Here is a 24,201-nt window from a genome sequence, read left to right as displayed (position 1 = left end):
CATAATCTTTTGTGTGTGGTTCCAGTTATTTGTCAGAAATGTGGAGTTCTCCATGCTGGTATAAACCCCCACTGCTTTAGCACAGTGAGACCCTCACATGCCTACTAAGCCTTCTCATAATTAGTAGTGCCTGGAAAGCTGGTCCCCCAGAACCATGGTGGTGTCCTTGGCCTGTCACCATAGGGGCTGAATGTCTCAGCTGTGTGAGGCAGCACTGGGAAGCTGCTGGATTAGATGGATCCCAAAGGTCTGTGTGCTGTGTTGTCCAATGTGATTTATACTCTACACTGCCACTGGATGGGGAAGGTGTTTGATGCCGGTCACTTGCCAGGTCACCCACATTGATGTGAGAGCCTGTAGCTCTTAAGCTGCTGAATTCCTTGGTCCAGTTGCTCCCTGGCCTGGGCTGTGAGCTGCAGGAAGCACAATGTGGAGGTCTGTGTGATGATTTGGTGTGCTGGAGAATGGGGCAGGTACATCACAGCTAGGATGTTACCCAGGGGAATTTTCCTTGTAACTCCTGACACACAAATGTCGTGGAGCCTAAATTGCCACCAAAATTTGCAAAAATTAGTTCCTGAAGGGAAAGTTTCTGGTGTGGCACTTGGTGAATGGCAGATAGTGTTTGTGCTGTGGACAAGCAAGTGTATTAAGTAATTGCTGTGCAATAGCACTGTCCAAAAAGTAACAAAAAAGTTCGTGTTAACAATGATTTCTATTAAAAAGAAGCATGAAAAGGAGGGAGTCTGTGCAGAACAGTGGGTTTGTTTTATTGGGCTCACACTTGATGTGAATTTTCTGTGATCTTACAAGAAGTTACACATGCCCGCTGTTCCATAATGTGTCTTTGATGGGGAAAGAACCCCAGGCCAAATAACTTGCATTTGCTGGCTTTCATAAGGATGAAATGCTTTGGGCATGTCCTTTGCCTTTGTTCACACATCTATATTGCCTTGGTTTCTAGTTTTTATTTTCCTGATCATCATGCACCCCAAAACTGACTGCCTCACATTTCCAGATGTTCATTGCTTCACTTCAAAACCCATTCTCCTGTAATCTTAGCAGAGCACATTCTTTTGTAAGGAGTAATGTAAGCGCTGTCTTTAAATTCTCAAATTCATTAATGCTTTGATTTCATTTGTGTAGGAGTTGGAAATGGTCAGCGTGTTTTTAACTGGATGAACTAATTATGGCTCATAACTTGAAAGCTGACTTTGCAAACAATAAATACCAAGACAGTGGAAAGAAGACAGGATGGCTGTGATGTTTAGTGAGGTGTAGCTCAGGAGGTGATATGTAATCATGCCTTATCTTGAAATGCTTCCTTCCTCCCTACCATGTTGTCTTGAAATCCCTCTGGGGAAGGCATCATGTTTTCTAGGCACTGTGCCTAATGCTCCCGGTTGTTTTCATGTCTCTGATAAGTGCTAGTGTGTCCTGTGAGCACAGTATCTGCTGCATGCTGGGGTCCCAAAACAAGGTTCCCCTCTGTGGGTGGTGTCACTGAGTGCCTGCACGTGCAGGGGGTTTGTTCAAGGCATTTTTGAGGAGAGATTGCACAATAATGCTTTGCCCCTCAGGTTCCTTCACAAGGGAGGGCTTCACATTTCCAGACTGGGTGCACACTCTGCCTTTCAAAGCTGCCACCTTAAAAATGAATGTATGATAGTGATGAATCTGGAGATTTGAAAGTGGTTCTCTGGGAAGTTTAAATACATGGGCGTGCCTGTAATCCTCTTGGGGTCACTCCTTTAAGAGTGCTCCAGAATCTTCACTATCCCATTCATGCTCTGTCATACCCAGGGTTGCTTGCTGTGTGAAAACAGCAGACTTGCAACAGAACTTCTTAGAAATAATTGAAATTTGAACATTTCTTCCCTAAATGCTTTGATTCAGCTGTCACCCATGCAATTCCATAAACGTAAGTTGCTGTGAGATTCAGATTTTACATGACCATTGTTTGAAGGAAGTAAGCCTGCTGGTTTATACTGAAGTTTCTCCTTTGACAATGAGAAACAAGTGAAAAATAGCCATGAATCTGGTAGAAATTAAAGAAAAAATCCTCCAGGGAACAAGAACAAGGTAGAGGGGGGGTTCAGTGGTTTTTACCTGTATGAAAAATTTTTAAAGCACTTGATAAAAGGCTGTATATTAATCCCTTGGATACGTTTATCTTAGATTTATTGAATTGCATGTAAATCTTCACAAAATCCATTCTGTATTTCAGAAAAGCTGCTGTGTTACTGCAAAAGCTATGCTGTATCTTGGGTAGTTCTCAAAAGAGGTTGAATGGTGCTTTAGCAGAAATCGAAGCCATTGTTTTCTGGGAGACTTGGATTGGTACCTCTGTGACATTTTATCCGTGGTGTGTGAAGAGCCCCTGATTGCATTCTGAGAAGCACAGTTAAGAGCAGTGTGTGGTTGTGTTTGAAGCAGATCGTTTTTGTGTCTGTCTGTAATAGTTTGACAGTTTCATTTCCTGTCCTGTACTTAAAAAAGGCTTTTAAAATAAAACCTGCATCAAGAAGACAGAACAACTCCAATGCAGGAGAATAAATGTTTCCTGTATCCAGACTCTGAAGGATCTAAACTGCCAAGATAAGTCTCCGAAATACCTAAAATAGACAATTTTGATTTCATATGACAGAAGTGTGTGGAGTGGTATGTAGAACTCCTTAATTTTGGTTCTTGCTTTCCTCCTCTCCCACTCACAAGATGACACTTTGGTGTCTTAACCACTCATTTACAGCTGTAGTAAACTGGGAGAGAACATTTGTGTGCCTCAGACCTCCCTGTCACCCCTCAAGGAAAGAAAATGCAAAGCCCACTTCAGAGCAGTCTGTATCAAGGAATAAATCCACATCACTATCCAACAAAGTGTGGGTTTTTGCTCATTTTCTCAGCCCTGTGCTTCCTGGTCTCCAAACAAAAATCTAATACACATCCATTAAATATAAATGTCAGTGGTTATAAAAATAAAATGAAACAAAACCCATGTGGCAAAAGGTTTCTGATCTGTGGGAGCTGAGTGTTTCAGACAAATAAACCACATAAAATAATGGAATAACAGGTCCTTTGAAGCCAAGCCTTGTTAGGGAGCGGGTTGGAAGTGTTGGCAGTAACAGGTGTGTCTGTGCCAGGTGTCCTGGGCTCTCTGCAGGGAGAGTGGGCTGCCAGAGCCTGAGGAGGGCAGGGCTGGCTGTGACAGGGGATGGGAGCAGAGAGGCCGCTCTGCAGTGCTGAGCTGGGCTGTCAGCCTGACAAGCACCGCAGCCGCAGGAAGAAAATCTTCTGTCACATTGCATATTTCCTCCATTTACTAAATCTCTTGTGATCACAGCTTGGGATGAACCGAGGCGTGGAGCACAGAAGGGATTCGCAGACCTGATCTTTGCTGGCATAATTTTATGGTTTTGGTAGGAAAAACACAGATTCCGGGCATTTGCTAGCCATGGATGAAGATCAGTTTCAGTTCTGATTTCTTGCACACCTCCTCTGGTTTATCATGTGATCCTGATCTGCGTGGAATGGTGTGTGTTGGGGGCAGGAAGAGGCAGGGATGCCCGATTAGGGGTAAAGGCAATTTTAGAAAAAGACTTCACACCTGCTGTTTGCTAGCATGGATGGGTTTGTTTTTCTACCCCATTTTAGTGCACAGGTCACCTTGAGCAGTTTTCTAATGTGGCACTGCTTTCCAGTAGTGAAAATTTTTGCTTTTTGTTTAGTAGTCTTCTTAATTCTCACACATCCGTACAAAGCGTGTGCTAAGCATGATCCTCATTTCAATGTGTGAATATTGTTCTTACTCCTAAAATTTTTATCAACTGTTGATTAGTCCAGCTTTTTATCTTCTTCCTCTTGCTGAAGGCTTGATCTGTTATCTGTGAAAAGGCTCCTTTCACCACTGGGAAGAATGGTTTCAGGTTGTTTTATTGCATTGCCAGAAACCCAGTGAAACCTTTGGGACTCACGTGTTTATTCCCTGTAATTCCATATGATAACCCTCTAATATCCTGCAAGCCAGCTGAAAACCTGTCCTTCCCTGGGGTGCTGCTGCTTTGGAAGTGCTCCCTGCACAGGCAGCTCCCCCTTGGTGTGCATTAGGCTGGATGTGATCACAGGTTTCCATTAATACTGTATTGCGTCAAAGGAGACACGGGCCGTGGCACCTGTGCCCTGTCCCCATCGTGTTTGGAGGCTGCACTGAAATCACAACTCCCTGTTATTTTACGCTTCAGTTGTGCTGCAGCAGCTCCCGAGCAGGCACGGCTCCGATGGCAGCCGGCTCTGGCACTCGCTAGTAGCAGATTCCCTGCCACGAGCTAATTACAGCAGAGAGAGGAAATAAGAGACACTTTAGATAAAGCATCCTTCCCAGCTTGTGGTTTTGAAGCTGGAATGGAAAGGGCCTGGGAAGGGATTATTAACGTACATAAATGGCACCTGAAGAATGCAGTGTTAAATTACTGCGAAGCTGTTGCAGTTTGAAGGAGGAAGCTGTGATCTGCACATCTGCTGTTCTTTGGAAACACTTTCCACTTGTGACTTTCCCATGTGATCTCGGCCTGAGCAGCTGCTGCCAGGTGCCTGGGCTCCCTTCCTCTCCCTCTCCTCTCTCCTGCAGCCATCCTCACTGGGAGATATATCCATGCTTACAAGGGAAATGGCTTCTTCTGATGCATTTTCTGCTTCATGTGCTTCAGCCTGAGCTCCCCACAGCCTTTGGATGTCCTTGTTTACATTAAAACTGTAAATGGAAGGCAGTAAGCAGGCTGGCACAAAGGATGGAGTGCTTCAGGAGATGTGTGTACTCACCTGGCCTTTGTCTGAACTAAGCCAGTAGTACGATGATACACCTGTAGATGATGTCATCCCTTGTTCTGCCTGTGTTAATGTGATCTCCCACTGCACTTCATTACCTTAAAAAAACTTTAAGAGTGCAGGTTTGTCAGCATTAAACACTTTCCAGAGGCATATTTCTGAGCTCTGTTGCAGTGATGCAGCTGCAGTGGTCTGGGTGAGAAGGAAGACCTGACTTTGTCAGCAGGGCTGGGTATGAGCAATTGTTATGATCCAGTTGTCCTGTTTTCAGGCTAACTTCCCTTGGAGCTTCCCTCTATCTTACAGGGGTTTTGCTGTCCTACTTCCATGATTCCAGGCTGGCTTGTTGGCAGAGGGGTATGTGCAGGAAAGGTAACAAAGGATTCACAGAGCTCTGAACAATGATTCAAGATAAAATTAGCAGTGTGCGTGTGATCTTGAGACCATTTTGCTTGGTTTCTTTAAAGAAAAGTGATTTTTTTCTTCCAGTTTTGAATTGACCAGGAAGATAGACTTCTGATCTTTAAATTGTTCCCAGTCCATCCTAATAATAGCTTTGGGATTGTCTGAAATAGCTTTCTGATAGAAGGCTGAAACTCCATCTTCAGGGTAAGGATGGCATCCTGTTGCCTTCTCTTTTCTTTTGAGATTAGTGTGGTGGTTAAATTGTGTTCCCTGTAGGCTCACACGTGTGTCTGAGCCAAATAAAAGACCAAAGCAGCTCAGCTTGACTGCAGTTAATATGCAAGCAACTTGCTTTGCTTTGGGAGAAAAAAGAAGTTCCTCTGCTAAGGATTGTTGCTCGAGGCCTTTGTTATCAGCTCATTTCCAAGGGAGCTTTTCTGGGAGATGGAGATTTCCATCCCTCCAAGAGACGAGGGGCACAAGCCTTCCTTGATGCACATGTCAAAAGTTTTGTGCTGAGCTGTTGAAGAGCTGTGGTCCGGTGTGGGGAAACACACAGGGCTGGCAAGCAGGCTTCTTATTACAAATTTTTTTTACAAATTTTATTACAAATAGGGGAAAGAAATTTATGCTCTCTTTTAACATTGGAGTGAAAAGTGCACAGTATCAGATTTTTATCTAGGGAATTTCTTGCAGTCACCGGGAGCAGCAGCAAAGCAGGACCTCGGGGCCAAGCCACCAGTGCTGATCTTTGGAAAATGAAGCTGCAGAGTGAAACTGGAGACAGAGTTTCCTTAGGTTATCTGAGCCCACATTGCTTGGGTGAGAAATTTACTGGTCATTGCAGAGCAAAGGGGAAGGATAGTCTTATGATAAAAAAATGAAATCAAGACCAACAACTAAGAGTGAGTCAGGAAGCCAGACTTCTTGAATCTGGCTCTGATGCTGAAAAATCTGAGAAACTAGGCTGAAAAATTTAGATTAGATTGCATGACAGCTTTTCCATGCTGGCCACTTACTCTCTGTCAAGAGGAATGTCATTTGAGCTTCTACTTAAACAAGCCTAAGTTTTTAGAGGTTTTAGCACTTTTTTTTTAATTCCTGCTGTAGTCTGTAGGCATTCAGCACTCACAAATATTGTCTCTACCTCTCCAGGCCAATGGGATTTTGTTTCTGTTTCAGTCTTAGCTTTGCAGATACAGATTGTCATCCATTAATTTGCTTTTAATCATGCTTTGTGTACATCCCAGGGCTCTTCCAGTCATGTACTTTCGGCTCCTAGTGAGATTATCATGCTTTGGAAAACCAAAATGTTTCTCATTTTTGGGGGTGTTTATTGCTATTCCAAACTCCCAAGCAACAGCCACTGCCATGAACTTTACCTCAGAGCACTAACTCCAGTGGTTGCAGTGTGTACCACACCTCAACAGTACAAATTAATGTCTGAGTAAAACATATTATTTCAGGGAGGATCTAAATATCAAAGAGTCAGAAAATAAACACAAGTAGAATCACAGAATAGTTTGGGTTGAAAGGGGCCTTAAGGCTCATCTCATTCCACGCCCTGCCATGGGCAGGGACACCTTCCACCAGACCAGGTTGTCCAAGGCCTGTCCAACCTGGCCTTGAATACAGGGATGGGGCATCCACAACTTGGATTGATAGAGGAAGGTTGATTATTGATATTGAATGTTGTTGTTAGGAGTATTGGTTTAAATATATGAAGGTTGAGATCTCTTTTGAATTGTCAGCCTTAAATCTCTGGGAAATGGGGTACCTGGCATAGAGATGCCAGTGCAAGGTATCAAATCAGAATTTCCAGACCTTCCTGAGTTTAAAAATTATTAGTAATGTGTGAGGTTTTTTGCTTTCAGACAGTCAATCTGATTGGAGCAAAGGAACATTAAACAGGTGTCTTGAGCTTGGAACACTGATGGATAAACATGGTAGAGAACCTGGGATGAGAGATCTGAGCAGCAGCAGCAGCAGCAGGCATGTTGTGGATTTCCAGGATCCAGTGTCAGGATGTTCCGTGTCTGTACTTGCATGTCCTGAGCACACTGTACATAACATGATCTGCTGGGTAAGAATAGTCTGCAGTTGTTGAGTCTGCTCACAGGCAACATGTGGTGCTGTGTGTCTAACTACAAGCATTCCTAGAGTGCCTGATGCCTTTTGATGTTCAGATAGGCCTTCATGGCTTTGTATGAAGGGGTTGTTAGAGAGTTAAAATGAAACTCATTTCTCTTGCTGCTGATCTCTTAGTGTCACACAGTATGTGAATATACTGATTTCCCTTGGAGATGGATTTTCATGCTTTAGCTTGAATGGCTGGTGTGTGTTTATTCAATTTATTCAATATATATTTATTGGAGTGTTATTATTCAAGCTACTCTGGGTTTGAATTATTTAGACCCTTGGCAGGTTCACATGCATCTGTCCACTCTGGTGTCTGCCGTTGTAAGCTGGGTGTGGGTTGGTGTATTTGTGACTGTGTTTGCCTTGCTCCTAATCACACACAGACTGTGGGAACTGGTTAATGTGCTGCTCACTCTCTGTACCATCAACCTTTTTGCAGTCTGTTTCTGTGATAGGAAGAAGTCTCAAAGAATCTGTAATTTTTAAAAATCATGCTCTTGTCCAGCATTCCCACCTTGTTTTTCAGGGCTGTGTTCATCCAGATTTCTTTAGGCTTGCACCTGAGTGTTGAAGTAACTGAAATAAGGAAAGTGCCTTTTTCTAGTCAGTCTTTGTAGTGCATTTTATAATCCTAAGGAGAAGAACAGTGTGTCCCAGAGAACAGCAGTGATGGGAGTCAAGTGCTGAGAAGGGAGAGTGTGAACAGCCAGCATGGGGAAAGCAGCTTGGTTGGTGCCTATCCATGCTGATTTACACCATGCCTTTGACTTGCTAAAGCCCTGAGTGACCTCAGGGAGTCCACACAACCTTATAAGTGTGTACTGAAGGCCTGTAGAATTGCCAGGCTTGTTGCTTGGCTTCCGCACCACTGCTGCTAATCCTTGTGGCCAGTTCTTGATGTTTCTATTCTGAGTCTCCTGAGAGTATTGCCTCACTTTTGGCTTCAAGGTTTGTCATTCCATGGGAAACCTCATTTTCATTTGAAAACAGCCATGTGTCTTTCTAGTTGATAAGAAAAACTTGAAAATGTGATACAAATTTATCCTAATGTCTTAGAAATCAGAAGTGGGTAGAAAAAGAATAATAAAGGTTGATTTTCTTCTTCTCCTTGTATGCATTTTCTCCTGTGTTCTGACTAAAAATTCTAGGTATTTAAACTCTCAATACCACTATTCATAACCCCAGAGTAGTTACAGATCAGACTCTCACTTGGAAACACCTTTGCTGGGTTCTTGCCTCACAGGATGGGGCTGTTTCAGCAGAGCTGGGCTGGCTGTCATGGCATCAACAGCTCCAGCTGAGGACTGCAGCATTATTCCTGCCTTTTCTGTTTGACTTTGCATAAACACAAGGACATCACATATCCTGTTTGCTCTGGTTTTCCCATCTGTTTGGGAATAATAGAGATCAGCGGTTTTCTCTTTAAGTTCCAGAGATGAGAGCTGCTACAATGACAAACTGTTGTCTGAGCAAAAGCTGACACGGGCATTGACGGGGCTGGCGGCTCTGTTCCAGTGACCTTTTATGTGGACTAGGAAAAGAGGAAAAGCAGAGGCAGTGGGAATTCATCCTAAAGTGTCGAGCTTTAAGTGTAGCAACTGTGGATTTCCTCAGCAGTCCAAGGCTGATGGGTTTCCTGAAGTGGAGGCTTGGCAACTGGGATTTTGTGGTATCCCTCCTGTTCTTCCTCTCAAGGAGAATGGGTCATGCCTGACAGGAGACTGTGGTGGATCTTCCTGTTAAGGTGATCCCTTATTTTTTAGGGTTTGTAATTAACAAAGCCTGTGACTCTTTACCACTGGAAATTGTATTAGTCAAATCTCCTTGTGTTCTCCTCTGCAAACACACTCTCTTGTCTTGCAGTGAGCACAAAGATTCCTCGGAAAAGAAACACAAAGACAAGGAGAAAACCAAACACAAAGATGGCAGCTCAGAGAAACACAAAGACAAACACAAAGATAAAGACAAGGAGAAGAGAAAGGAAGAGAAGGTGGGTGTCTCCTGTGGGAGAGACAAGAGGATGGGTCTGGCTTATGATGCTGACTAGTACAAACTCAGTGGGTTAGATGTAGCTTGTACTTTGAGTTTTTATCAACTTGGAGAGAATTATCCCAATGCTAACCCAGACACTTTGTGGAGTACTAGATATGAACTCATAAGGGCTTTATCTGCAGGTATGTGAATAGAAACAGTTCCACTATGGAGCTGTGTCCACTGGCTCCACATTTTCTCCCATTACATTTCACTTTGCCAAGCTTGGCTTCAGAGACAAGGGGGAAAAATCAGTCATATCACATTCAGTCCACGCAACAACAAACTATATACTTAATTCCAATTTGCCGAGGAAATTGGAGGGCTGAAAAATACTGAATTGACTAAGACTTGCAGAAAATGTTGCCTTTCAGTCATGCAGGTCACTAAGGACTACAGGGGACGGAAATAGTCACAGTTCCTTCTGCAAGTGAAATACTCTGTGTTATATGTTGGAAAATGCTAATCAGCTCCTACTTTTTATGTTTTTCAGATGAAGTCGTCTTCTGGTGATATAAAAATAAAGAAGGAAAAGGAAAATGGCTTCTCCAGGTAAGAAATCAGCTGTATGATTTGGAAAAAGCTGCAGTTTGACCTTTCTTAGGTGCTTAGTGTTTGAATCCTCTCACCTGGTCTTGAGAAAAAATTGAGGGACTCTTAAGCCCTTCAGAAGATACTCAATTCTTCTCAATTATGAGAGGGGGTAGATCTGCTTACCCAGTAACTGGAGATGGGACCTGTGGAATACCTGGTGTCTGCCTGCACATGCTGGGTTTGTCTGAGTATTCAGGAGCTGGATGCTGCTGAGGACAGGTTGAGCTATAGGTGCACTGGCAGCTGGATTTGAAAGAGCCTCAGTTGTAAAATTGAGCCCTGCAGACGGTTTGATGGAGACAGGACCCAGCAAAGCCAATCCAGATTGCCCCTGTGTGTCTCTCCTGTATTGTGACTGCAGCCTGAAGCCTTTGCAGAGGAGTGACATGTAAAACCAGAAGTACCTTCAGGAAATGCACAGATGTCCTACTCTAGTACTAAATTCCTGCTTATAATAGAACCTCCTGGACTTGAGTGTTGTATCAGTCATTGCTAAGTAGTCTTATTAAAAACCTGAAGAGAGCAATTGATAGAAGAGTACTTCTTTCTTAATAGTCAACCAAGATCTCTTGTGACTTGTTTACAATCCAGCCATTGGTTATTTTAAGGTGCTAAATCCAGTCCACTGACTTACTGAAGGTGTGTGGCGTGGTGGATGCACGCATCCATATCTGTTAGTCAAGAACAGCACTTGGTTCATGAATTCTTTCAGTTTATGAGTCCACTTAAAAACCAAAACAAACAAAATCTTTCCAGTCTCACCACTTTCTGTGGATACAGAGAGGCTGGGAGAAGGCACCTGCCTGGCCCGTGCCTTTTAAGTATTCTTTATTTGTTTTGAATGTGCCCTTTTGACGTGAGTTCTTCTATCTGTTTCGTTTCCCTGCTCTTATTTAAAAATGCCGAGGAAGGAGTCGGGCTTGGCGCAGGGCAGAGGCGCCACCTCCAGGCCCTTTGGGGAATGCTCGGGGAGTGGGAAGCAGTGACATTCATGTGTTCCGTGGTGTAGCAGGCAGTGCATAACTCTCTCTAGCCTCTGCTCTTCAGCAGAATTGCATGGTGTGCTAATCTCACCAGGGATATTGGATGTTCTCATGTCAAGACAGCTGAATCCTCCTTAGCTCCACGTTTTTTCATGTGTTTGAGGGAAGCCTGGAGGAGCCGTTGCTTTTGTGCCTTCTGCAGGGCCAAGTGCTGGCTAAGAGTAAAGGAATTATTTTCTTTTCTTTTTCTTTTTTTTTTTTTTTTTCCCTGCTAAAATATTCTTTTCCACATTCTGCAGAGAAAAATGTCCTCACTCAGATGGTTTTTATTTTCTTCCTTAAGACTTGGTATGATGAGCAGTGTTACAGTCTTGGAAACAATGCAAGTCAAGATTCAGCTCCTTTCTTTCCAGACTCACGCTTTATTTCTTCCATTGCAAAACATTGTGCAGTATTTCAGTGTTAAAACAGATAAAATTCCTACTGGCTTTACACACAGTGGTTCTGCATTTCTGCCTGAAAGGGAGAATGTATTAAGTGGGACAATTACCTTTTTTTCCATAGATGTTTTGCAACTGTCTCTGTGCTGCTGATTTGTGTCTTAGTCAATTCCAGGCGATGCAACAGAAATGGCTTCATAGAGCAGCTTGCTTTTATCTCCCCTGAGCTGCATCTTCCAGCACTGCAGTGGCTTTAGAGCTGTGAAGGAGCAAACTGCTTGTTCTGCTTCATGGACACACTGCCAGCTAACATGAGACTCCCTAATGTCTCCTGCTGACTGTGTTCTGCAAAGCTGAATGCTGCTTATTTTAACTCCTGCTTCATCTGATTGCAAAATCCCCACGTTGGCTTGGAAACTGAGTCAATTTGATATAGAAATTGTTGGTGGGACATGAATAAGGAAGCCCAAGATGCTACTAAGTACTTCAAAATGTAATTTTGGACTCTTTGAGACATCATTTTCTTTATGAACATCAGTGAAATGCTTCTCTGAAATCTAGAAATAATGAGTTTGTCTAACAGAATAGTCTCTCTTGCACTCATACTCTATTTTTTTCCTTATTGCTGATGTCTTGGGACGTTATGGCTGAAAATATTGAGGCTAACTTTGTGGTCTGTTGAAAGGGACAGGATTGTTTGCTTCCTGCAGTTTGGACAGTGAAAAGAGACTGATCTGTTTACCTTTGCCAAATCTTTGTTTCCTTTTCTGGTTTTCACATGCCTCAATATTTAGTTGGCAAAATATTCCGGGGAATAGCTTTCAAATCTTTGTTTAGTTGATAATCTTTTTCTCTCTTAGCAGGCTCAGTAAGGATATTGAGTTGAAACTAAATAACATCCTGCATTTGACTCCACACAGGCATTTCAGTTTTTAAGTGTATCTGAATGTGTTGGAAGCTACAGTTGTTTTTACTCAAAACCTCAGAGAAACAAAATGAACTTAGAGCTGTTGAAATTGAACTTGATGTTGCTTGAGAAATGGCAAATGCGTAGACATTGAATGGCTTTCCTTACACTATGGATATTCAGAAGATGACACATCTCAAGTCTTTGGGGTCTTGTGATGGCAGCACGTTCTGTGGAAGACATGCCCATTTTGCAGATGATTATTTCTTAGAACTTAGTTCTTGCTGGTTTCCGAGAAGCTGCTTCTTTGAAAGTAGAACTGTGTTTGTTTGCTTCTTTTTGCAGTCCACCACGAATTAAAGATGAACCAGATGATGATGGGTTTTATGCATCTCCTAAAGAGGACTCCAAACCCCTGAAGAGACCTCGAGAGGATGATGAGTAAGTAGCGTGGGTGCTGGTGACTTGGATGTTTGCCTTTCGTTTTAAAAGGAGAACATTGAGAGAGCAGGTGGAATTTCAAGTGATCAGCACACACTTCTTGAGATGTGTACTGGAGGTCTGAGACCAGACTTCTTACGCTGTTGCAAGTTCTTTGAGCAGGGCAGGGATAGTATTTGTGCTGTGCAAGGCAAAATGCCATTACCTGCCTCTGCAGATGGTGCTGTGAAATGTTGCAGAACTAGTAAATAGAAAAACCCCAGAAGGCAGGTAAAGGCTGATGAAGACTGTAAAACAGAAGTGTGGGCACGTGAGGTATTAACGTAGCTAAGTGGCTGCAGTGGTTTCTGTTGGGCAAGGAAATGACGGCACAAGAGGCAGAAAATGCACTGTCAGCCTGTTTGGAGGCAGGGGAGGTTTGCCTGCACTGCCTGCCATGGTTTGCCTGGAGCCTCAGCATGTCATAAGTTCTGCTGAGGGTGTTGTCTCAAAGAGAAACACCCATGATGTTTGCCTGATACAGGAACCCACTGAAATACCAGCTCAGTTCCATCTCACTGTGATCTGCCACTGTGCCCATTCAGCTCTTCAGGTAGTTTGTCCTTACTAGCAGTCAGGAGTTAAAGGGTTGGAAGGGTTTCACCATGGTGGCACTCCATCCCTATGTGTCTCAGTTTCCAAGAGACATGGGTGGGACATCTTTTCTTTGGTGTAATCACTTGCTGCCTTCTGCTAGGGTTGTGTGACCTCCCCTCTCACGTCTGCAGTGGAAAGATTAAGGATTGGGGTGTTTCTGTATGTTAGGGAGTGGTTTGTCAGTATAGAGCACAAGAATAGTGACAATGAGTGCCTATGGGTGAGCATCAAGGGGAAGGCTGGCAAGGCAGATATCCTGCTGGGAGTCTTATTCCAGACCACCCAAGCAGGATGAAGAAGTGGATGAAATATGCTATGAGTGGCTGGCTGACGTTCCACCACTGCCAGCCCTTGTTCTTGTGGGAGACTTTAACCTGCCGGATACCTACTGGAAACTCAACACAGCAGAGAGGAGGCAGGCTGGGAGCTTCCTGGAGTGTGTGGAAAAGAACTTTCTGTCTCAGCTGGTAAGGACAGCTGTGGCCTTCCAGGGGTAGTACCCTGCTGGACCTGCTCTTTACAAACAGAAGGGCAGGTGGGAGATGTGGTGGTTTGAGGCTGTCATGGGCATAACAATCAGGAAATGATGAAGCTTTCAATACTTGGTGAAGGAGGGGTGTCAACAAGTCCTCTGCCCTGGACTTCCAAAAGGCAGCCTTTGGCCTATTCAGGATGCTGTTTCAGAGTATCCCTTGGGAAACAGCCCTTAAAAACAAAGGGGCCCAGGAAGGCTGAACATACTTTAAGAAAGAAATCTTGAAGGCATGGGAGCAGCTTGTCCCCATGTGCCAGAAGATGAGCCAGTAGGGAAGAAGACCAGCCTGGCTGAGCAGGGAACTTTGACAGGAACTCCAAGAAAAAGAGAGTGTATCACCTTTGGAAAAAGGGGTAGGCCACTCCAAAAGTGCTTAAGGATCTCTTTAGGTCATGTAGAAAGAAAATTAAAGCGGCAAAAGCTCAGTTAGAACTTAATCTGGCCACTTCTGTAAAGGATAATAAGTACTTTTATTAGTAAGTTAATAACAAATGGAGGGGCAAGGAAAACCTTCATTCTTTATTGGATACCAGAGGGAATATGTTATCAAAGACAAGGAGAAGGCTGAGCTATTTAATGGCTTTTTTGGATCAGTTTTCAACGGTAGGACTGGTTATCCTGAGGGCAGCTGGGTCCCTGAGCTGGTAGAGAGGGATGGGGAGCAGAATGGACCCCCTGAAATCCAGGAGGAGATAGATAGTCAGTGGCCTGCTGAGCCCCTTAGATGTTCATGGGTCTATGGAACTGGATGGGATCCATCCAAACGTGCTGAGGGAGCTGGTGGAAGAGCTCTGTAGGTTGGTCTCCATCATTTATCCAGTTCTGGCTCACCAGGAGGTCCCAGATGACTTGTGGTTGCCAGTGTGACACCCATCCAAAAGAAGGGCTGGAAGGAATACCCAAGGATCTCCAGGCCTGTCAGCCTGACCTCAGTGCCTGACAAGGTTATGGAGCAGATCATCCTGAGTGTGATCACACGGCACCCACAGGACAGCCAGGGGATCGGACCCAGGCAGTGTGGGTTTAGGAAAGGCAGGTCCTGCCTGACCAGCCTGGATCCCTTTTATGACCAGGTGACCTGCCTGGTGGATGTGGGACAGGCTGTGGATGTTGTCTGCCTGGAATTCTGCAAAGCCTTTGACACCGTGTCCCACAGCATCCTCGTGTCTCCTCCTTTTCAGCCATCAGCCCACAGCTTGGGCAAGTGCACTCTTCGCTGGGTTAAGAACTGACTGGACAATCCAAGGTTAGAGACTTGTGAGGGATAGTGTTGCATCATCAGTAGTGGTGTTCCCCAGGAGTCAGTATTAAGGCCCAGTCCTGTTTAATATCTTTACTGATGATCTAGCTGCCGGGATTAAGTCTACCATTAATATATTCGTGGATAACACCAAGTTGGGTGGGAGTGTTGATCTGCTGGACAGTGGGAAAGTCCTGCAGAAGGATCTCGACAGACTGGATCAATGGGCTGAGACCACCAGCATGATGTTCAGAAAGACCAAGTGCCAGTTCTGACACTTTGTCCATGACCCCTTGCAGTGCTCCAGGCTGGGGGCAGTGTTGCCATAAAATGCCCAGCAGAAAAAGCCCTGGGAATGGTGGTCAACAGCAGCTGAACATGAGCCCAGATGGTGAAGAAGGCCAATGGCACCTGGCCTGTATCAGGAATAGTGTGGCCAGCAAGACCAGGGAGGTGATTCTGCCCCTTTACTGGGCTCTGGTGAGGGGCACCTCAAGTTCTGGGCCCCTCAATTCAGGAAGGACATCGACTGGGGAGCAAGTCCAGAAGAAGGCAGTTGAGCTTGGGAAGGGTCTGGAGCACAAGTTTGGTGAGGAGCAGCTGAGGAGGCTCAGCCTGGAGAAGAGAAAGCTCAGGGGTGACCTTATCACTGTCCAGAACGCCCCAGCAGGAGGGTGCAGCCAGGTGGGGGTCGGGCTCTGCTCCCAGGGAACAGGGGATAGGACAAGAGGACATGGTCTTAAGCTGTTCCAGGGGAGGTTTGGGTTGGACATTGGGAGGAATTTCATCACAGGAAGGGTGATTAGACAGTGAAATGGGCTGCCCTGGGAGTGGTGGAGTCACTGTCCCTGGAGGTGTTTAAGGGAAGACTGGGAGTGGCACTCAGTGTCCTGGTCTGGTTGACAAGGTGGTGTTGAGTCATAGGTTGGACTGGATGATCTCAGAGGTCTTTTCCAACCTCACTGGAAATGAGGTTGTGTTTATGTAATTTGCTAGTACTCAATTTCACTATTGTTTGAACTAGTGGGGGGTGCAAAAAGTGAGCCTTGTGGGCAGGATCCCAGACTAATGACTGGAAAGATAGTTGGGCTAGAACATGCCCATAAGGTTCTACTCATTCATCCCATCCTATGGAATCACTGCATGGCTACAAATGCTTTTGAATCGATTCTTCATCGAGGAATATGTTTGCTTCAGCAGTGAAACTTGTGGAGAGGTATTGATAATAACATCTTGTAGGTTTTGTCAACTGTTGTGCTGGATTGGGATTATTGACTCTTCTGAGAGAGCAGGGTATAAATTATATGCTTTAGAAATTAAAAATGCCAGCTATGATGCAAGCTTATGCACAGAAACTTTGTACGTCTATGACTTCTCTTTATTTGTACTGGAAAACGGATGGATTTCATCAGCGAGTCTTTTTGTTCTTAGTGCTGACTACAAACCCAAGAAAATCAAAACAGAAGACATCAAGAAAGCAAAGAAAAGGAAACAAGAGGAAGAAGAGGTAATGTGACAGACGAGTTTATTCTATGATCAAGAAAAGCCAGGCTGTTCGGTGTGGGATTATGCAGAGCAGGGGGAATCTGATTTTGTCTGGAACAGAGCTGTGTGTGGCAGATCCTCACCCATGGCGCAGATATGAACTTATCTGAACTATAACGTATAAAAAGTCAGGGAAGCTTTCTTTCCTACCCTTAAAACAATGGATGGAGAAAATGCCTCCAGGACATGAACTTCAGGCTGTTCCAGGCAATTCACAGTTCTGTTAAGGAGCTGGCAGGGGGCAGGGAAGCCTTGCTCACTGTGGTAATTGCACAGATGATGTGGCAGGGTTCAGAGGCAGGGGAGATGAAAAAGAGATTAGATGCTAGAAGGAAGCTTAAAGCATTTAGTTGGAGCCTAGGTGGAAATTTCTTTGGAGAGGGACTTAGAAAAGGTTAGCCATAATTTGAGACTGACAAGCTACACATCTAGCAAAGACACCCTTGTGAGACACGTGTTGCGGCACCTCCAGGCAATAGGGTTGATTCTTCCCTTCAGAGGAAGTGTCTCTACAGTAAGCATACACCAGGATAATCCCAGAAGCCACCTGACTATGGTGATTGTGCTCTGTAGCATTTGCCTGACCAGACTCACCAGTGCAGGCCAGGGAGGAGGTTCTGTAACACAGCGATCCTGTTCCCAGGGCCCAGACTTGCCCCGTACCAGGTGATAACCAGCTCTGTGCATTTAGCCTGTCCCTAGTGTAAAGTAAAAGAATTTGGCTGAAAACCTGAGTGGGACCATCAGCCGACTTTGACTTAATGGGATGATCTAAGAGCACATTTATGTGGTGAAGCCACGGGAACTCAGCTCTTATATACCCCAAGAGAGAGTCTTTTAGTTTTAACACATCTTTTCAGGAGAGGGGGGAATACAGTAGCTTGTTCTAACAGATGCTTACTTATTTTGCAGGACATCAAAGCAAAGAAAATCAAGAGCAAAGATAAGAAAGTCCCTGAAGTGGACAAAAAAAAGAAGCCGAAAAAAGAAGAGGAGCAAAAATGGAAATGGTAACTATATATAGTCAGTGCTGTAGGCTCCCATCTGCACCTGGACTTGCCTGTACCTCCCATGCTGGCTGAATAAGCACATCTGGCTTTCTCTTCTGTTGATTCATGAGGATTTGTTCTGAATAATTGGCTTACTTTCTGGTAAGCTCTAAATAAATATCTCATTCACTATGTTCATCCTCTGAAGTAGAAGTGATATCCCTAAAACAGGAAATAAGTGTTTTGTGGGGTTGTCTGGTTTTGGTTTTTTGGGTTTTTTCCCCCTATCTGTGTCATGTAGAGACTGTCAGTGGTGATTGGGTACCAATACTCTTGTGCCCTAAAGCTGCTCTGTGCTGACATTCCTCAGAGCAGTGCGAAAGCTTGGTAGGCTTGGGGGTGTCAGCAGGAATCTAAATAGGTGCAGGTGGATTAAGGAATATATTAATATGTGCACATGTGTTAAGCAGTATTCTAGTAGAACTTCTCTGTGTTCCATAGAGCATGAGTGGGTGTCTGCCTTTTCATTCTAGCTGGGTGTCAGTTGTGCCTCTCCAAACTGCTCCTGCCTCTGGCACAGAAATGAAACTTGATCAAGTGACCAGTTAGCTCAGCCTGTTTGACAAATGATTTCTGAAAATGAGTTTTTCATTTAAAACACTTTCTGTCTTGCCCAGGATCCTTAAGTAACATCACTGAAGGTGTACTTTCACCCAGTCTTAAGTTTTTTAAGAACTTTTTTTAAATAAGTCTGACCTTTGTGGTTCGTTTGGAAGACAGGCCTGTGATGCATCAGTAGTGCTCTGTGTAAGACACCTGCTGGATATTTTTTTTAACCCTCCATAGTAATTTAAGCTGTTATTTCTAGATTTGAGGGAGCTACCATTTGTGTGTTTTGAAGTTTCGGCCTTAGTACTTCCTTCATTTTAGTGCACATGTACTTCTCAAAAGCATGTGTGTCTTCTGCCCACCTGTAATGTATTTTTATGACCTTTCAGGGATGTTTCCTTGATCTTTTCACAGATCATTTGGCTGCTTTTAATAGATCTGTAGAGTTGGGGAAAGTCTTTGCAATCTTCTTCAGTCCTTTCAGGTTCAGTCCTTTACTCCTTTATTGACACTATTATTGATTCATCTTTAAAAAGAAGAAAAATCTTCAGTTTGTTTATAGTCTTTGTATATATTTCTCTTTGACTGTCACAACTTTCCCAGAACATCAGCACTTGCAAGTCTTTTTCATACATGAATAATCCTTTAGAAACTCCCTGGGTTTCCAGCCCCTTCCCAAAACTTCCCTTTTTCCTGGGCAATCCACTTTTTTCTCAAACCCTTTGACAGCGTATTTTTAATGTACTGTAACATTACCAAACTACAGGGACATGAAGCATTAGGAAGCTTCAGAAGGTCTTTTTAAGCCTTAACGGTCTTTTGTCTTTTTGGCTTCGTCTCAGCTCCCCTTACTGGTTGTAACTTAATATCCTGTTACCCCAGCTCCCTTTTATTGTGGGCTGTATCCTTGAACAGCAGACCTTTACTGGAAAGCTGTGCTGTTCTCCCCTCACCTGCCTGGGCAGCACAGGCCCCTGTAGCTGTGTTAAGCTCTGCCGTTTGTGCTTACTGCTGAGGAAAAGTGCTTTGGAAAGCATGTTTTGCAGAATTTGGCACAAGGTACCTGCATCTTTCTGCTGATGTTCCTGTCATCCATCTGCAGCTTTGTATAGCGCGTCTTTGCTGGACAAGGTTTCATCTGCACTTCACTTGTTTCTCTTAAGGGCATTTTATGTTCCATCTGAGTCAATTTTCTGAGCGTCTGATACCTTTTTTTTGGCTGCTTCCTCAAGTGCTTGCTGCCTTGAGCATTTTCATCCTCACTTGTGTGAATGCTTGCTGCAGACATCCCCGAGGCACTGGCCTCATTCATCACCGTGTGCAACTCTTGCCGAGGTCATTTTCACGCCCTGCCGGCGTGTGAAGAATGTGATCCAGAAGTGCACCTTCGGAGCACTTCTCCCACCTTGTGTTACAGCAAGTTCATTTCCCTGAAATAACATAGCCCTGAGGAATGTTCTGGTTTTTTTCCACCAAAAAATGTTCTCTCTTTTCGTTCCGCTTGAAAGATCTTCCCCAACTTTTCCTTCCTGGAGCCACCCTGGCATATTGAGATCAGTTTGATGTGGGATTTAATTAAGAAGCCTATATGACTGATGAGTTGTTGCTGGAATCCGTGAGGCAGCTTTCCTAGTAGGCAGCATTCTCCCACAAAATCGTGTGTAGAACGTTGCTTTAGAACCAGAAGCTGCCAAGGGCAGTGCTGCTGCCCTTGTAAAAGTGTAATGCTTTTCTTGTTTGAAACTAAATGAGGATGAAAAATGAGCTACACTCAGGAGACTCACTTTAACCTTTTGTCTTAATGCTTATGTGTGATGTTTAGGAAGGTGGAGGTGGGATTGGGAGTGGTTTGTGGTCTTTTTGTGGCACATTTTCTGGTAGTTTTGAGCTTAGAAACTACCCCATGAATCCCATGTTTCCTTGTAGCCTTCCCAGAAGGCACAATGTCCTTCTGCCATCTATTTAAACTGCTTCCTTTCCAGAACTGCTTATACGTGTCCTTTTGTAAAAGAACAGGAGGGGATAGAGGTACTGAATTTCTCACCAAGTAAATACCAGAGGAATAAATTTAAAAAAACAAGAATGACAAACCTGTCTCCTGGAAAGCAGTAACTACTGTGAATGATGCCCCTATTTTGTTCTTACTGGAATAAAATCGCTCAGTGTCAGACAGAAGAAGCTTTTTCTGGCTGAGAGTGGTTTAGATTTATTTTGCTGAGAGGAGCTTCTGGGTGGAAGAACCTAGGCCTGTGTTTGACAAAATATTTATATTTCTAGCTTTTAATTAATAAAAAACCCAACAAAACACAACAATCATTAGGAATGTAAATATTTGAAATCTGTGTCAATATTGGTTTCTTATATCAACATGGTTTACTCTAGCCTTCTTCTCAGCCAGGGACTGAAGTCTGACATGCAGTTCTGAACTGATAGCTGGATTTGGGTGCTTTTCTCTTAAAGCTGTTGCTTCTCATTAGAAGAAATCAGGTCCAGTGGTGTGGTCAAAGATGGTGCTTTTCAAACTCCAGCCAGCTGCTGTGTTGCTGCCATTCCTAAACTGTTGGTGTACAGACATAAGTGAAGTGTTTTGAGTGTCTTCTAGCAGGAACTCTCGTCTCTGTGCAGTGTTTATCTTCCATGCCATGACTTCTATCTCAGTGGAGATGAAGCAATCTGTTGGTGCATCACAACTCCTGAGATGCAGGCAGTACATGCATTTCCTCAGCTGCTCTGGCACCTGGAATGGGAATGCTGCTCCTTAGGGCTGACACCAGACAGAAGCTTAAACTCCTTTTTTTTTTTTTTTTTTTTTTTATTGTCATGGCTGCTCAACAAAGTTGTCTGGGCAATTCAGGGACTGAGTGCTGTGACAGGTTAATGGTCTTCCAGCTGATTGATCGCTGAGGTGAAATAGCCTTTCCCAGCAGGGAATCCTGTGCCAGCAGCATGTAGCAGTAACGTGGTGGTAATCATGAAAGGAGCTTGGAGGGGAGGAGGGTGGAATCAGTGGCCTGGGCACTGGGAACTGGGGGGAGGATCCTGGCCTGGCAGGACCCTTTTCTCTGCAGATGAATTGCTGACCCTGTTCCCTTGGAATGTGGGATTGGTGGCGCCTGCCTTGCTGTGTTGTGATACCAAATGCATCACTTGCAAAGCATTTTTATAGGGCATCTTTAAGGCAAACATGCAGTTTTCTGGGCTGCTCTGTTTTTCTTCAAGTATGCTTTTCTTACTCAGAAAATTGGAATGAATTTAAAACAACAGAGCAGGTTTTAGTCTTCCTAGCCCAAGCAGGTTTGTTCTCATTTAGGTCGCAAATGAACATCTGTTTCTTTATCTCTGCCCTTAATGGCATATTGTCCACATCTGAAAGCAGCTGCATAATATGCCACAATTGTTTGACTTTGCTGAGCAGGCATCCTGGACCTGATGTTAGATCACAGCTGAAACTAATTTGGCATGATCCTAGCAGGTTTACAGGGTCCAAGTCTTATTTTCTTAAGATCTAAGCAATTTCAGCTGTGTGATTTTGTGAAAAGAGGAGCAAATGAGAGGTGAGGGATAGGATAGTATCAGATAATCTGCAGCCCAAGGTGCTCTGCTTTTGGATATGACTGTGCTTTTCAAAAAAGAAAAAGAAGGAAAAAAGGAATAAAATGGTGATAGCACATTGAGTATTTGTTGTTGGTCTGTACCTGAGAAGGCAGTGATTTCTTGCTGGTTTAGCATACTCTTATACACACAGAGTAATAAAATGAAGATTGGGAGCTTAAAATTGTATTGGTTCATATTTCTTTCTTGAAGGTGGGAAGAAGAGCGCTACCCTGAAGGCATTAAATGGAAGTTCCTAGAGCACAAAGGTCCTGTATTTGCTCCACCATATGAACCTCTGCCTGAAAATGTCAAGTTTTATTATGATGGTGAGTTAATCTGTGTTTGTACTCGCTAGGAAGAGAAATAAACATCTCAGGGTATTGCAGTGTTCTTCTGGGGACTGAAGACCTGAGGAGGTGGTTGTGTTTTAGTGGTTCACTTAAATCAGCTCCTCAGCAGCAAAGTGAGGTCTGTGGAAGAAAAGGAATTTACCCAAGCCTGCTGAATTCTGCCTGCTGAAGTGACACAGGGATAAACCTGCTCTCCGTCCCTTATGGAGGTGAATGCCTCAGGTTCCTTAGCAGAATGAGGATGTTTGATGCCTCAGAGTAGCAGTGACCAGTGGAGTATGTAATTGTGGCTGCCTCGTCACTGGTCCTCTCTAGGCTTGCTCTTGTTTTCCTGAACATTAAGAATCGCAACTTCCATCATCTGTAGTGAGATTCATCATCATTTGGTGGCATGAGCAAAAGGAAAGAGAGGTGAATTTGGGTCCAGATGATTAGGATCTTGTAGGAATGAAAGGGATGACCCTGGTGTCAAGGACACAACCCTCTCATGTAAGTCATGGTCCCATTCCCTGACCACAGCGTGGTAGAGCTGCTTGATGTGGGATTCAAGTATCCTGGGCTGCCTGGCTGGTAGGGGCTCATGTGGAAGGGATTATTTGATGTGATGCCTGTTGGAGCCTGGACTTGATGACCTGTGTGTTTCCTTTTAGTCCTGTGATCATGTTAAATGAAGGATCAAATTAACCCAGGATTGAATTAAGTGGGAGGTATTTGATTGGATGAAAATACAGTTTTAGTGATGGGGGCATCTGCACATGGAACTCTTTCACGAGCAACGTGCTGTTTTCATGTGACGTGACACAGTGTTTTTAAATACTGAGGAATAGGTGGCATTACATTTTCAGCAGCAAAGTAGTGTAATAAATATGTTGTAGCCTATTAAAGGCCATCTCCAAGCAAAAGTAGCACAGTGGTCAAGGGTGTCTGCAGCCTTTTTTCTTAGGGTTTGATAAGAACTTGATACAAAGTTGGAAATTGTTTCCCTGTATTGAAAAATACATGATCTCTCCTGTTGTCTATAGAAGGGGAGGGGCAGAGTTGCACTGTGCTATCCCTTGGTGCAGACAGCAATAAGCTCCTCGTCCCTCCAGCCATCTATTTCACAGAGCCTCTGCAGGGATTTTTGCAGCCTCTGCCTCTGTCATCACATAAATTCATCAATAAACCCACCAGTCATGGACTGGGCAGGGAGGGGGTCTGGCAAATAAAGACATCCCGTAAGTCTTCCTTGAGAAACTAGGCAAAAAATCAGATGTCTGATTTACACAGCAGCTGCTGAGAGCCTCTGTCTGTGCTCACAAGGCATTGTCTCATTTCAAGATTATCCCAGGGTGATTTGTAGAGCCCAATAATGAGGCTGTGGCTGGCCAGCAGCCGGCTCACACCGGAGGAATCTGTCCCTGGCCTAGGGATTCACTGCCTGCTTTCATCTCATGTAACAACTGCTGGGCTCTTGGGAGTGCCTGTGATACCAGCTTGGGGAAGGAGCTTGAAATGCCAAAGCCATCCTTTCTCAGTACCTGTGGGTTAACCAGTCACTGCTCATAGCCCAGAGGTGGCTCAAACTTGCACATTTTTCTGTAGATGGGGCAAGGTAAGAGTGTTTGTGGTGGCGGTTGCAGTCGTGGCCATGGGGTTTCTTCTGCTCGTTATGTCCTCTGGTTGCTCTCTGGTTTTCAGTTTTGAAATCAGGTAACTAATATTCATGCGTCTGGAATAAATCCTTTCTTTACCAGCTTTGTCACTGAAAGCCTTTTCAAGCCTTGGTGGAAAAAAAGGAAATTGTGTCCAATGAAATATATTCTAAAGTGATTAGATAAAGGTGACTGAGCCTTCAGCTGACTGGGAAAAATATCAGACATTTTAGCCCCATAACATGTTACTAACTCCACAGCCTCTGTCAAGCTAGAATTGCAGCCTGGAAAAACAGTTTCCCTTGCTG

At 44.1% G+C, this 24,201-nt stretch overlaps 1 protein-coding gene across 2 annotated transcripts in view; it reads left to right on the top strand.

Moving 5' to 3' along the window:
* Positions 1-24,201, top strand: part of TOP1 (DNA topoisomerase I) — a 67,367-nt gene that overhangs the window by 29,567 nt on the left and 13,599 nt on the right. Inside the window, exons 4-9 of one of the 2 annotated variants that reach the window (XM_066199234.1) lie at positions 9,229-9,355; positions 9,890-9,948; positions 12,666-12,761; positions 16,604-16,679; positions 17,630-17,727; positions 22,120-22,235. In XM_066199234.1, the coding sequence (XP_066055331.1) occupies positions 9,229-9,355; positions 9,890-9,948; positions 12,666-12,761; positions 16,604-16,679; positions 17,630-17,727; positions 22,120-22,235 (572 nt within the window). Of the gene's footprint in view, positions 1-9,228; positions 9,356-9,889; positions 9,949-12,665; positions 12,762-16,603; positions 16,680-17,629; positions 17,728-22,119; positions 22,236-24,201 lie in introns of those variants that run through there. The other variant, XM_066199235.1, reaches the window with a different exon arrangement.

Source organism: Chamaea fasciata, unplaced genomic scaffold (genome assembly GCF_029207755.1).
Source record: "Chamaea fasciata isolate MVZ Bird 193981 ecotype frontalis unplaced genomic scaffold, bChaFas1.0.hap1 SCAF_17, whole genome shotgun sequence".
NCBI lineage: Eukaryota > Metazoa > Chordata > Aves > Passeriformes > Sylviidae > Chamaea > Chamaea fasciata.
The sequence above is the reverse complement of the archived record's forward strand: the minus strand, read 5'-3'. Positions and strand labels throughout refer to the sequence as shown.